At 40.1% G+C, this 14843-nt stretch overlaps 1 protein-coding gene across 1 annotated transcript; it reads right to left on the reverse strand.

Annotated features, from left to right (window-relative positions):
• Nucleotides 1-710: 710 nt before the first annotated feature.
• On the reverse strand, nt 711-5282 carry SMLR1 (small leucine rich protein 1). The gene is made up of 2 exons (XM_021540561.3): nt 5054-5282; nt 711-1773 (listed from the first exon to the last, which is right to left on the reverse strand). Exons 1-2 carry the CDS (start codon nt 5184-5186, stop codon nt 1619-1621), a joined length of 288 nt encoding a protein of 95 aa, XP_021396236.2. The 5' UTR covers nt 5187-5282; the 3' UTR covers nt 711-1618.
• Between the last annotated feature and the right edge of the window lie 9561 nt (nt 5283-14843).

Genomic DNA, 14843 nt, shown 5'->3' on the forward strand with positions numbered 1-14843 from the left:
CAGATCCTCCTACATGTTAGCAGTTACAGCTCAATAAGCAGTTCTGTCAAAGGCACAGAGTGTATGTATACAGCATTATTTTTGTTATCTGTACCACTAGTTTACAATGAAGTGCTGTTTAAGAGTTTTACCACTTCTTGACATTTCAAATCTCCCCATTTTCAGACACATTGTGAAATTTAAAAAATCAATTTTCATTCTGTATTTTTTACATGTGGTCTTGTCCAATCTTTTCTTGGGCAGTGAGAGAGTGAGTTTTTGGCATTTTGTATGTTACAGTTTCTTTAGCACTTGATCAATCTCCCAGATCACTGCTTTAAGAAGGCAGCATCCTTCTTAAATGTAGAAAGTAAATTCTTTGCAGCAGCTGTCTCAACTTTCTTGTAAAAGATTATGTTTCCATTTCCAAGCAATTGCCCCTTCACCTGTGCAATGTATTCTGTTATTTGCATAGATGTAAATTAGTGTGATGAATTGTCTTTTTTTAATTTGGGTAGTGTTAAAATGGGAAAGAGTGTAAGGATGCTTGCTGTTTAAATTGTTTTTTTCTCCACAAACTTTGATAAATTATGTTGTTTTTTTTAAACCTGTGGTCATGACCTCATTAGTATTTCTATAAAATGATTCTAAGGAGTTCTTAGAAGTCTATGAGAACTGAAACTGTGCAAACCACACATAATCTCAGACAAGGCATTATCTACTCTCGCAGGATGAGTACTGACAAACAGCTTTAATGAAAGGTAATTGCAGACTGCAATCATTAGTGGGCAGGGACAGTTAAAACTGAGGACAGTAGTGATAGTCACTTCTCATTCCTTGCCTTGAGAGCAGAATCAGAAGCTAAAAGCCAGTTGTATTTGCAAACAACCTGAGTTGCATTGTTGTGGGCCATCTGCCACAGGCAATCTGAAATGCATTAAAAACTGTACATCTACAGCTACAAGGGAGCAGGCAGGAAGATTTTTTTAAAATGTGTGTCAATTGACACACTAAAAAGATAACTCCATGCTTCTGCAGTTTTTTATTTGCAAAAGTAATCCATTTGTCCTTGAAGGAGAGTAATAACTGCCTTACAGAATACTGACTAAATCTCTCTAAGGTTTCAAAATTTGGCATTTTCGGTCAGCAGAGAAATCCTTTTTTTTTTTCCCGCTACTGTTACATTTTGCTTCCAAATTCTGTGGAAAGGAAACTTTACAAACCCCACAATCTTTCCCAAAGTGCACAAGCTAATAAATGTCAGTTCCCCTTCAAAACTCTTTTCAAATTCCAAGATGTCAGTGCTTGATACCAACTTGTTACTTATGCATCTCAATTTCATAAGGCTGCCTGCCTTGGATGCGCCAGCTCAGCTCTCTCAGGAGCTGGTTGTGTCCTTTCTCCCTGGTAGGCCAGGGAGGGGCTGGTGAGCAGGGTGCTGTCCCTCCCAGCAAATCCTGGGTCAGGCAAGGGAACCAACGCAGGTCATTGCAGGAGCTCTGAGCTGCAAGAACTCTGGATGGCGGCAGCTGTTTCTTTAGGACGGCACAGCACTGGCTTCTCCTCTCCGGCTTTGTTTTCCTGTGTGGTATTTATTTACAGCCATTTATTGTTAAACCTTCAGGGCTAAGTACTGGGTTTAAGCTTGCTTCCTGAGACGAGAAGCTCCCTTAAATGTCCTTGAGTTCTTGTATCTGTTCTCTTTTTGTCCGGATCTCCTGGGTTTCTTCCACTGGCCACGGTGATTCAGAAAGGTATTCCCAGAATCTTGTGCCATGGCCATTTCCTCCTCAACTGAAAAATAATCCAAACAACACAAGAATTCCATTAGAATATGCTGATTTCTTATGGTGAGTTTTTATAAAGAAAAAGAGCTGGCTTATATTAATAAAAACTAATTTTGCTAAGGTGAAGGTGTCTAAAGAGCATGCTGTTACTAGTTGGCCCATGATTCTAGAGAGTTGTCTTCCGAGTGTGAGTCTGGGGCTGTTACTATGCCCAGTGAAGCACTAACATGGACTATTGACATCAGCAGAAATGCTCTGTTTTCATTTGCCTCCACAGCTTTCAATCAGAATAAAAGTTTTAAACAACAGCAATGAGCATATTGAGTTTATACTGGCAATTCGTGTTCTGCTTTACAGAACTGTGGCTGTGCTGTGAGAACTGTGAGCTGGCCTGATCCTCCTGATGCTGCCTGTGTTACAGACAAAGCAGAAAAATGCTTGCTGCGCACATAACTGGACATCTTCAGAACAAGACCATGCTGTTGGAGGCTTGGAGATTATTTGAAGAAGGATGGAGAAACAGAAAAAAAAACAAACTTAAAACCCCATTAAATACTTGTTATTGCTAGTTGTTCAGAAGAAATGTGGGCTGTTTGTGTTAGATGATTTCATTTTATTTATAAGGTATTTATATAGTGATATATTTATGCAGAGCTTCTTGCTACACAGAGAAAAATACTTATTTAACAACAAAGCAAAGCAGTCTTGATTTTAGTAATAAAAAATTATCTCCTTTTTTCTTTTTTTCCTTTTTTTTTTTTTAATAAAAGAGATCTAGGGAAATGGGAAGCTGAAACCTGCAGAATTTTTGTTGTGCTGTAGAAGAGACAGCATTTGAAGGACTCTGTTCTCAGGCTTATCTATTTCTCTCACCTGATGGTCTTAAGCTAAAGCCGTCTCCACTTGCTTGTACAGGGAGAGCTGCTCAGATCTTTTGTGTAAATTGGCTGGAGGCCAAAACAGTAGGTTGGTCTCTGACAGTCTCAGCTTAAGAAAAAGATCTTGGAGACAGAGTTGGGTATGCAATGCCTGAAGTATTACATAGACAGGAATTCATCTCGCATCCTCTTGAGAATCCCAGCCAGAACACCTGTGATCTGCAAACTAAACTCTCTCCTGAGGCATTGAAAAGCCAGATGATTCCTTTCAAGCATCCTTGGTTTTGAAAGAGAAGCGCAGCAGCAATATTCCTTTGGCAAATTAGTCTGCCAACTACCTCATTCACCTCTCTTACACCCTTGATTACTAATCTCAGAAAATTTACAAAACCATTGTTTTGCTTAAACTCATTACAAATCCAAGGCTAAGTTTTCTGTGCTGTAAGAGAAGCAGAATTTAACATCTGGTGCTGTAGATTATTTACAAACCTGCAGAAAGTGTGCATAAGGAGGATATGAGTGCTGTGAAAAAGAGGCAGGACAGTCTGTTTTAGCAGTTGATCATGCATCACGAATGCAAATGTCTGTGGGATTTTTTCAGATGTGTTAATCTGGCTTAATGAAAGTATTGTCTGAGCCCCAGCAAAATACCTGAACTGATGGGATCAGTAGCCCACCTGCTTTTACCTTCATCCTAGCTGGAATAGAAAAGTGAGAGCAGCACCAGCTAACAAGGAGTTCAGTAGCACTCTGTATTATAATTACTAATGTCTGACTTTATATTATATGAGCACAGACCTCATATTACTTTGCCTTATTTCCTCACAGATACTGAATTGCACAATGTTTTGGCATTGCACTGTTTTTGTTGTTGTTTTATTAGTGTGTGAAAAACCATTAGCACCTTACTCTAAGAATAATCTATAACCTAATGCAGGTCTGGATTAGGCATGAGGAGCAGGCTGCCCTTGCAGATGATTTCAGCATCTGAAAGCACATCTTGACCAGGAAATGTTTGAGTTTTAGCAGCTTGAATGTAACTTGAACTGTGTGCTCATATGCAAACAAACACCTTTCCTCTGTTAAAGCCTCAGATCTAAATGCCCAGGGATGTTACACAAAAGACGAAGTTTATTTATTTTACATTTCTGGCTGCATATGACCTTTCTTATCTTAAGCATCCAAATTTTCAGGATAGAGCAAAATCTGAGAGCCCAAATTACAGTGCTTGGCCTGGCATCTAAGAGAGATTTATTTCCTGTCCTTGCACTGGTGGGTAAATCCTCCTCCTGCTGGGCTGATGCACCCCAGGCCAGCTCGGTGCGAGGCTTCAGCTGATCTGCAGAGCCCTGTGGACAGGACTGGCCTGTGTGCCCCAGCCTGCTCTGCTGGAGCTGAAACCTGCAGTGGGAGAGTTGTGAAATGTCATCCCAGGCAGGGTTTTTACCAAGCTGCATCAAGAAGCATCTGCAGTTTACAGAGAAAACCTCGGCTGTCCCCTTAGCTCTCCTGACACTCCATATGGAGAAAATGCTCAAAAGACAGATAATCTGAGGAACAAGCTTAGCCCAGTGTTAGCGAGTGTGCTTTCAAAGAGCTGAAGGAAAGAATGGCTGAGGCTTCAAGCCAATGTGCCCCAAGGCTGGCTTTGGCAGCTGGAACCCTAAAGCAAGAGCATGTGGGAACCTCCTGCTGCAGCTGGGACCCAAATCTGGAGGGCATGAAGATCATCCCATCAAGACTGGATGGTCTGAGGTACAGGATGTTCCTGTCTAAAAGGAACTCCCTGCCTGCTACAAGTGTAGCTCAGTTGGGCCAGGTGAGCAGCCTTAATTCTCAGTACACAGATGTGTTGCAATCGCTGTACATTTGCATTGGGGTGGGTGTTTTTGTTTTACTCAGAAAATGGATTTTTGAAGTGAGTTTAAGCTGATTTTAAAATAGAAAAGGAAACATGGTAAATGTGCGCTTAGGTACAAAATAAAAGCAAATAAATACTTCTGAAAGATCATAGACACATACTCAAAGCCCAATTACTTATAGGGTGTAACTTCTGCTGCCTGTCTCACTGAAGACTTGCACAGTATAAGCACAGAAGAAACTGATCTGTGAAAATGTTGCTTTAACTGCCTTTTTTCATTCTGGTTGCCCTTTCTATAATGTAAAACAGTAAAATCTCCAATAATATAGTATATAAAACTATGACATTTTAAGTGAGAGGTCAATTCAAGTTCTAAACAAATACCTGTAGTCTTTTTCAAACAGAAAATGGTCTAAAATACAGTACAGCTTAATAAAATTGTTTCTGATCATAGCTGTCTTCAGTTTAGTTAATGGTACAAGCCTAAGTCGTCTGTTGAATGAGAAGGTTTGCCTCCCTCCTGTCTTTGTCCCCAAGTCCTGACTCACCTTCTCTTAGTTTGATCCTGAAGTAGACAATTAGGAGCAGCAGGAGTAAAGCCACGGGCATAAAGATCCAAGCAAAGAGCACATAACCAGGCAGCTCCCTCACAAACACTGACAACACGTAACCTACGCTCATTTTCCTCTCTGGCAAACGTGCCAAGCCAGATCCTTAAGGTCTCCAAGGTTGGACCTTATTTATCCTGCTTTCTTCCTTTTTTCCCTGATGGACATTCTGACCTTTGCTCAGGCCATTATCTCTTTTTGGACTTTGGTTTGTTTGTGTAGGTCTGTGATCTCAGTAGTACTGGAATTCACCCACAAAGTTACTCAACAACAAAGTTTAAAAGTGTGTGCTGAAGTAATGTAGGGCTTTGAAACCTTTGGATGTTGGGCTGGGCAGGGCTCAATATGTGAGGCTGCTGCTGCCTTTTGAGCTGTGTGGGTTCTGTCATCTGCTAACACTGTACAGGCCATTCTGAATAATAAACACCTTCTTCCTAGATATATTATTAATTTTACAGTAGACCTCAAATGCTCACTCAGGGTTAGCATTCCACTCAGGATGGAATTTACAACCAGGTTGTACATTCTCACAGGCTCTGAAGAGTTTTCAGACCAAACCACTGAGTTAAGAAGCTGTGGTGATACGGTGCCGATAGCATTCTTTCCAAAGAGCAGCTGTGGAACAGTGAAACTCAGGAAGGTTTCTTTCTCAGTAAGGTTGAAAATGTATGATTTTAGGGGCACAGATATGCCAAAGAATTCAAGAACCTTTTAAATGTTCACCTGGTCACCAGCCTATGGCAAAACTATGCCTTGCATGCATTGATCTTCTTAATCAATTTTTTAATTATTAGTTATTTTATAGTCTTCTACATCTTCAGATTTGCAACCATATTGTAAGCAGTTCTGTCCAAGAAAGACTGTACAAGGTTTGCTTCAGTAATTCAGTAGGTGGGTAGGCTAGAATCAAGGGAAAATGCAGTAGATTTTAAGACTTTCAGGGGAAAGAGGTACTTCTGTGTTCACCTTTTCTTCACCTATTGTTTTCTAGAGGCAAACAATCTCACCTAAAAGCTATTTGAATTTTTCTGAACTGTAAGATATTTGAGGACCTGTCTTTTTAGCAAGTGATGGAGAATGTAATGTTTACAGGCGAATTCCTTGTTTTGTTAATTACCTGCTGATGTAATTGATAAAAGAGAAAATGGAGCGTGTCTTATTTCTTGCTTATCCTTGTTCAGCTTCAGCTTCGTTATATCTTATTCTGACTTTTCCTACAAGATGTTTGACCTCATTCGTAAAGTGCTTTATGATCTACTGATGAAAAGCATGGATTAAAAGCCAGATGGTGAAGATATTAATATTATTATAGGCCCATCTGCTGCCAGGTAATTCCTTCCTTGAACAGATACCTGTCACCTGTGATCAATAAATTCCTTAGACTTTGTGCATGAAAAGTTAATACTTTTTTTTTAGACTATTGTGATTGTTATTGCTCGGGTTTGCAAAACAATTGTGGTATTTGATAAACACTCTTCTGGCATATTTTTTAAATTCCTCTCTAACTGATGTTCTTATAAAAATATCATGAGTAATCAGAGAGCTCAGTTTTTCAGAGTGAAGTCTGTGACTGAATTCTGAGCACTGTGTCATTACAAAATGAGCCGGGGGATACGTCTCTGATATGCTTGTTATGGACCTTAATGACATTTATGGGTGCTAAATACCTGCAGACTAGGGCAAAACACTCATGTATATTTTTTTAAATTGGGTTATTTTGTGCGCTTGTGATTACTATTCCTTTATGTCAAATGTGAGTCAGGGGAGTTGAAGTAAGTAGCTTGACTTGCTTGTCACACCTGCCTCTCACAGTTTCAGGCACCTGATAGATTGGAAGTGGTTTATTTTTGCTGAGGAAGAATAAGAAAATTCTCAGCTCTCCACATCTGCACAACCTCCTTGAGAAATAGCATCTGCCTACTCTGGTCCCAGCAATGAGGAATAAAACTTGGCTCGTGTCTGCTCAGTGTGGCAGACATGTAATGCAAATGGACAAATGCCGTGGAAACGAGGTCAAACGCATTTTTGCCATGAAGGCAGTTGGTTTCCTGCCTGGTTTGGCTGGGAGGGTTTGTGTGAAGCCAAGGGCAGCTCTGCTGCTGGGCAGGCAGCGGTGATTGCAGCAGCAACGCCGCGCGTCGTCTGCCGCGGCCAGAGGAAAACTGGGAAATGTGGGCCAGGCGTGGATTACTAACACAGGAACATATGGTTTCCTGGCTGATCTGTGGAGCTTGGGTGTGCTTGGGAAAATAGATGGATTCATGGGCTTTTGTCATTGACTTTCACAACAGAACTGATTGCTTGTTACCCCTGCAGCACTGCAGGGTGGGCCTGCCCCAAGTTTGCTTTATGATTAACAGGGATTTCAGCTGTTTCCAAGTTTTTCTTTTGGCTTGAATCAGAAACCTAATTTCCTGTGAGAAGGAATTTAAGGAACATTAATTTTACAGCCAATAAAACTCTTATTTCAGCTGTGTCATTTTGATTATATGCAAGAAATGTGAACACGAATGAATTAACTCAAACTTCAAATGACTTTCCATTTTCCAAACTTGCCAACCAATACCAGAAATTATGAACATCACACCTACCTTGTTGGAAGGAATTACTTTTACTGCTCATCCTCGTGTGTGCACATATTTTCACACATGCTTATTGAATATTTTGTTTCAATCACAGTTTCCAAAGGAAAATATTATCTTAAAATTTCTAGATAGCTTTAGTAGGTAATATAAAAAGGCAAAGAAGTACCTATTGGTGCTGAGGGGAAAGAGTAAGATGTGCCTGTGAAGACTGAACCACAATAAATAAAGAAAACCTAGTTATTGCAGGTGCTCAAGAGCCTTGGCAAAAGCCAAGATGCACATGTTTTGTACATGCAAATTGCCAACACGCACAGCAGATGATCTGGCACAGCTGAGGTTGCACTTTCTTAGAGAACACACTGTAAAATTCGCTGTAAGACTGAAACGTTTTGTAAAAAAATCAATATTTCTGTCATTATGGTAGAAAGAGGAAGCAGGAATTCAGTCCTGGCTCAGTAAAGACAGAGCGTTTCAGCACACACCAGTAGGTCAAAATTCTTGTTCCTCCCTGAGCAAGAGCTGGAACTGGTCCCAGAGGGCTGGCTTTTCCCAGAAGTGTCCCTAGCCCAGGATGGATGCTGGTGAGCTGGGTAAGGCTGTTGGTAAATTGGTAAGTTTATGCTGCTCAGAAAACACATTTTGGATGATAAAGAGCTTTAGTTCCTGGGGCTATCAAGGCACAAGGTTTCCTGAAATGTATATTAAGGTTATTAAATTTAAATGCTAAATGAGCATTTAGATCTATCTTTATCCTGGATGTTCTGATAGAACACCAAAATTGTCTGTTCTCCTTTCCAACATAAATTCAATAAAGGTTATTAGATCGGGTAGTTTGATATCTTTATTATTACAGGCAATTTCATTTCCTTCCATGTCCTTTGCAGAATCCAATAAATTGATTGAGGCTTGTTTTCCCAAAAAGCACTTAGCCTTTGTTTGAAAAGATCAGGAGACAGAGAATCATCTGTCTATTTCCATGCCTTATTCAGGATGTAGAACACCCGCTGCACGTCTGGTTTAGAGCTTGTCATGGTTCTGCTTTCAGCCACTTGTTCTGCCTGCACCTTCGTCAGGGCATCAGGGAGTTTTGGGAGACCTGTTATTTTTCTCCTGTGAAAGTATCTATGCCTTGCAGGGTCATGCCTCAATCTCTTTCCTGTTAAGCTACCCATTCTGGTCTCTTAATTCTTTACAGCAGGAAATACAGGGGGTTTGCCCATCCTTGAAATTATTTTGCAGGTTTTCTGTTCTTTGTCTAATTTTTAAAGGTATCTTTTGAAATGTGAGCATCCTGACAGTTGCAATCTCATAACCTGAGACATTCCTAGGGGTAAATTCATGTCTCTATTCCCACTTGCTAATCAGTTTTTTACTAATTAGGTGGGCTTGTGAGACCCTGATTCCTAGAGCATTTGGAGGCACTTGGATTACACACCTGCTCACTGTCTCAGTCCTCTTCAGAATTGTGGTTGCCCAGGGCAAGTTTTAGAAACCTCTTTAAAATTTCTTTCTAGATGAAAAATTTTTGTTTGAAAATGTCATAATAGCTTGTGTCATGATAAACCAAACAAATTATCCAGATCACACAGCCTAGCTGCTTGATTCTTCCTTCTCCTTACTGCTTAGCATCAAGCCTTTGATTATCTGCACCTTTTAGAAATGCTGACTTTATACAAACTTCTACCTGATGTTTTTTTTCCCCCTCTCCTACTTTGCTAATTTTCTACCTTGTTACTTTTCTAATACAAGTATTTGTGTCTTCATAGTGTAAATTGCTTCAAATTATTGATCCAGCTGAAAAGCTGCAGAAGCTGTTTCTGGGTTTTGAGGGAAGGTGCTAATGACAATATTGTGAAACTGGATCCATTTTCTGGTTGAGTTTGGAGTCAGCTTTGCTGCCAGATGTGGAACCACTGCCTCACCAGAAGCACTGCAGTAGCTACCCTGTGGATATGACTTAAGATCCCTGCAGCAATTCCTAATTCATTGTGTGCTCTATTCATATAGAAAAGTGATTACTTTTTAATGAGCACATCTTGTGCTATTGATTCAAGTGCCTTAGAACTTCTAGGTGTATTGAAGCTGTGGTTGACGTTATCAAACAGACTTGTAATCTCATTAACAAAGAACCATCTATTTTGCATAAACTGTGCTAAGTAGCTTATTTATATTCTGATTTTCTATCTCTTTGAACAATCTTTGCATTCTTCATGGCTTGCATTTGGGTTTTTTTACCTATAACTAGGCCAGGTCATTTGAGCATTGACATGAAAATAATGGGTTTTTGGGCTTCTCAATATTATGATTAAGATTTATGAAAAATTAACTGAAGTGGAAAAAATGCCAAAACCTTCTTGGCCAACTTCCAGGCCTCTTTCAGGCTTCATGATTTTTCAGAGTTCAGTACAGGTTATTTAAATTTCAGCTTTGAAGTTAATCACCTGTACTGGTGAATAGTAATCTACATGTGCCCAAACATTTGGCAGTGGTACAAATGGATGAACCTTTTCTTTGAGTACAAACCAAAATATTAATTGAGAGTAATACATTCTATACATTATTGCTTAAACCACCCTGATATGAGCTGCTGTCAACATATCTCTAGCTTCTGGTACAATTTTGAAAGAATAAAAAATCTGATTGTTCCATATCCTCTGACCACAGCATTTTCCATAGAGTCCATTTTTTATATTCATGGCTTGTCATGCTTGTCCTTGACTTGAAATATGACTAGGCAGAGAGCCAGTAAATTTTTCTTTTGGAATTATTTGTGTTTCTGTTAAATACAAATTTTAAAATGTGTCAGATATTGTAAGTTAATAAATATTTACTTTCTCCTTTGAAGAATTTTGCTAAAAGTTTTGGAAATGGGTTGATTTCTATTACCATTTTAGTGTACGTGTACAGTTTCTTGTTCGAGCTGCCCACTGCTCACCTGTATCTGATGAGACTGTTTCCCAATGACTCTCTGCGACCAGCTGCTCTTCACCTGTTCCAGCACAGGGACTATTTCATCTGTACCTGGCAAAAACTAGTCCTGCAGCATCCCTCCTGAATCCCTCTCTGTTGGAAGATCGTGGATCTTTAGAAGCCGTACAATGAATGCTCTCTGCGTGAGACTTCAAGCAGTGTATTTAATTGAAGGGTATCTTTTTCTTTTTAATTAAACACTTCAAAACAAATCCAATCTCTTTCTATCTATCTCTTAGAAAGCTCATGGCTGCCTGTCAATGTGCTTTTTCCTTGATTAGTAAAGATAAAATCAATGTAACCTTTAGGCAGTGTGGATAAGTGAGTGAGTGATGAAAATCGGTGCTGCTCTGATATGCTGAAAGGACAGAGCCAGGCTGACCTGGGAATGGCTGTACAGTGGTAGCACAGGGCTGTCTTTTTGTCTTACCCATATCCCAAGGCCCCAGCTGTGATGGGAGTTTGCTGTATCACTGTTTGCTCAGTGCCAGCTTGCTTTTCACACAGCAAGAAAGTAAGAAGATGCGCTTCTAGAAACTAGGAGAGGCTCAAATTTTCATTTGGTGTCCTGATGTATAACTGATCCTGAAACCACTATGTAAAGGTCCAGAGAAGTGGTCACAGCAGTTGTAAAATCTAAGCTGACTTTTTTTAGCTGGCTTGATTTCTAATGGGTTATGCTGTTTGTTATGTTTCAATTGAATTATGCCATTTGTCCCCTCTTGGTTACTGAATACCTCATGATATTACTTTATAACATGTCTGCTGCCTTAATGTTGCTACCCTACCATACCTCAGGGAGTTTTGAGTCACCATGTAGCTGTAAAGTAATGCACTGTTTCTTTTCGCACTTCTCCAAAGTAAAAGATGATTGATAGCAGGGTACCGTGGCAAGATTTACAGCTGTGCCCAGCCAGCTCAAGAGGCTGAAGTGGAAACGCCCCACGTTCTTCTACTTGGGCAGCCTGATCCCAGCCCCATCTGATTTTTGGGGTTGTCCTAGGAGCTCAGGATATTCTATGATTCCATGATCCAGCATGGGGCTAGGGCAGCTGCAGTGTGGGCAGTGAGGGAGGGTGCTCAGCACCACAGATAGGTTTTGAACCCTGTGAACGAGCTATAGGGTGGGACTAATGCAGAAGCATTTCATTTGGTGGCTAAACATGCACAGATGTGTAGCTGTATTGAATTTGAAGCACAGCTCTGCAAAGTATTAAAGTGGCATCTTCCAGATCAGAGTGACTTCTAGGGCACATTGGCTTATTTGTTCCTACTTGTGTTCCCTAAGTGGCTTGAGCCACAACACTTCAGCTACTTTGCAGGACACCTGAGGATTTTGCAGTATCTCTGTGTGTCCTTATTAGACATACTTAAGAAACAGCCCAAGTTTCACAGAGGAGATAGAGCTGTAGACAACTCAAGATCTATCTTAAAATTGTCTGTGCCACTGTTTGCCAGTAAGCCAAGTTGTTTCAAGCTGCTCATTACAGGTTTGGCAGGCATTTAATGTGGGTTTTCCCTGCGAGATTCCCTCATAGGAAACTGAGCTGTGACCGCCTCCTGTAGCACAGGCTCCTTCTCTGGAGAAAAAGGGTTCTTCCATAGAGGGATCCGAGCTGGCTGAATAGGGGCAATCGAAAACTTGCTGGGCTAAGGCCTGATGTAACCCTGGGTGAAAATACCTGACAGTGAAGCGAACAGAGCAGCAAGTTTGTCAGCAGTGCTGGGGAAGTGTGTGTGCAAAGCTGCCTCTCCTCTGTCACAGCATCTGGAAGGAAAGGAAATCTCTGTGTGAGACAAATTTTCAGCTGCTGCCAGCAAAAGCTATGGTTAGTTTAACACATTTTGTCAGCTATCTAGTACTCAATTAATGTGACATGAAATGAAATGGCATGAGCACATATCATTCTCTGTTATGTATTTCTGGTGAGTGCTAATTGTCATTCCACTTTCCACACTGTACATTTACACAGTAATGAGTTGTAGCCATCTGCTGTCATGAAATGATCTTTTTTTCCTTCTCTCCCCAGAAAGGAGATAGACAGACCACCTTTCATGTTTTTCCTTATACTCTAACATATCCAGAAAACCTTATGCTTAATACTGACATTGGTATCAACAAATGCAAATTTACACATGCAACCATGTAAAACCAAGGAAAGAGTTTTTAACCCTTCCTTGTTTGATGATTTAAAATAATTATTGTGGATGTTCTTTCTTGGGGAGTTTCATGTAGTATTTTAAGAGGGCGACAACTGCATTTTTTCCCCTGAATGAGGAATGCATTCTAAGGTCTTTTACTTATGAGAATGATAAGGCAAAGATAGTCCATCCTCATCAGAAAACTACCCCATTCAGCTTCTCTAGTATAAATGTTAAGCCCTTCAGAGCCATGGAAGTAGAATAAAGGAGCTTCAAACTGGTAAAATAGAAACAGGGGGAAATTAGACAATAATTACTGTTTGGAAAAGGTATGGCTGCTCTGAGCATCTGCTGCCCCAGCTTGCTGACTTTTTACATTTTATTTAGAATGCTGATAGACCCTGTAAGATTTGGCTGACATGATGGCCATATGCCTGTAAGAGGGGAAAAAACTCTTAAGCTGATATGTACAGGTACCTCAAGACATTAATAGAATAGCTGATGCTGAAGTGAGAGAAAAAGAAATCTCTTTTGCTTAAAATAGCAATTTTACTGATTTGTCTTTTACACTGAAGTTCCCAATGTCTCTTATAAAACTCACTAGTTTTTACATCATCAAGCCCTGAGATGGCAAGACAGTTTTAAACAGTTATCCACTACTGTTGGTACTTCACCTACTTCATCCTTGCTTTCTCTTAGAAGTCCTCAGGGAATAACAGAGATATGTTAGTGTGCATTTTCACAGTTAGTTCAGTATCTTCATCTACAGCCACTTCAAATTTCAGATATTTGGTCCCCATTATCCTCCACCCAGGAATTCCAGCATGGGAGTCTCCCCAGTTTATTCCAAAGTGAGTTAATTAAAGGAATTAATTTAACTTCCCTGCAGGGGCTTTACCCTTGTACAGATGGTCCTTATTCAAAAAATACATTTAGTACTTTGACTCCTTGAAAAATAGAAGTCACAAATGTCAATAAAATAAAAATAAAGCAAATGGTTGGGAAGATCTGCAGGTATTTTAATGTTTTATGGTTTTTTAGCTGAGGATTCTACGTCCCAGTGTGCTATCAAACAAACTTTAGTTTGTTTGGACTGAAAAGTGTATGAACACAGAGTAGCACTCTGGCTACTCAGTGGGAATGTGCCCCCAAGCAGATTTTCACCTGCCCTGTCAACATGTGGTGGCTAATCATCTTCTGGTGAGCTTGTGCCTGCCTGGGCAGTAATCAGGGAGTAGCTGTGAACTCATAGACTACTCTGCCTGACAACATATTTTTATGTTGTGGTGTGTGCGTGTGAGGATCTGAAGGCTATGATGTATCAGTCTTGAATATCTGTGCAGTTTTATTGTTTACAAAAACAGAAACAACATGGAATCTGCAGAGCTGAAATCATCTGTAAGAGTTTTTGCAGCCTGCTTCTTCTTTGGTAGGTTGAAAGGCTGGAGAGAAATTAGTGAAAATGCATTTTTTTAAAGTTTTTTGATTAATTTTCTTTTCCAATCACCCACACACTGTTTCTTCCATTCATGCTGTTTTTATCTTGGTGGCATTATCTGTTTTCACTTATAGTTACTTGTGTGACAGCGACCTGCTGATTTTTCAATGGCTTCCAACAGCACTTATTATCTAGCACTCTTCTTCAATCAGTGGATTGCAGAAGTACAGTGCACTCAGGGATACTCAGATAATGGGTTACAATCAAACAACGTTAGAGAGATGCGTTCTCCTGTCTTTCTGAAGTGCTTATTTGCACGTTTGGCAGAGCCATGGTACTGATATCTGAAGTTCTGATAGGGCTTTCTATCTGAGCATTGTGCAAAGCACTGATGGATTCACTCACTTAAAATGTGCTGGGACTTCAGCACCTCCCAGCAATGCTGGAACTCACAATTCTAATTTTACAGCAACAGAAGTAAAATTTTTACCCATCTTCACAAATTTTTAGTAAGAAAGGAACTGCTTTATCTTTTAAGCATTTCCTGAGGTCCCATTGCTGGAGGACACACAGGGCAGCTGTAGTTGGCAGATTT

This window comes from Lonchura striata, chromosome 3 (assembly GCF_046129695.1).
Source record: "Lonchura striata isolate bLonStr1 chromosome 3, bLonStr1.mat, whole genome shotgun sequence".
NCBI classification, from domain to species: domain Eukaryota; kingdom Metazoa; phylum Chordata; class Aves; order Passeriformes; family Estrildidae; genus Lonchura; species Lonchura striata.

What these genes read in the sequence shown, in the direction of transcription:
- SMLR1 (XM_021540561.3), bottom strand. Translation starts at nt 5,186, where the DNA reads ATGAGCGTAGGTTACGTGTTGTCAGTGTTTGTGAGGGAGCTGCCTGGT. An exon ending in CAGGATCAAACTAAGAGAAG is followed by an intron (nt 1,774 to 5,053) that starts GTGAGTCAGGAC and finishes ATTATTTTTCAG; the next exon opens with TTGAGGAGGAAATGGCCATG.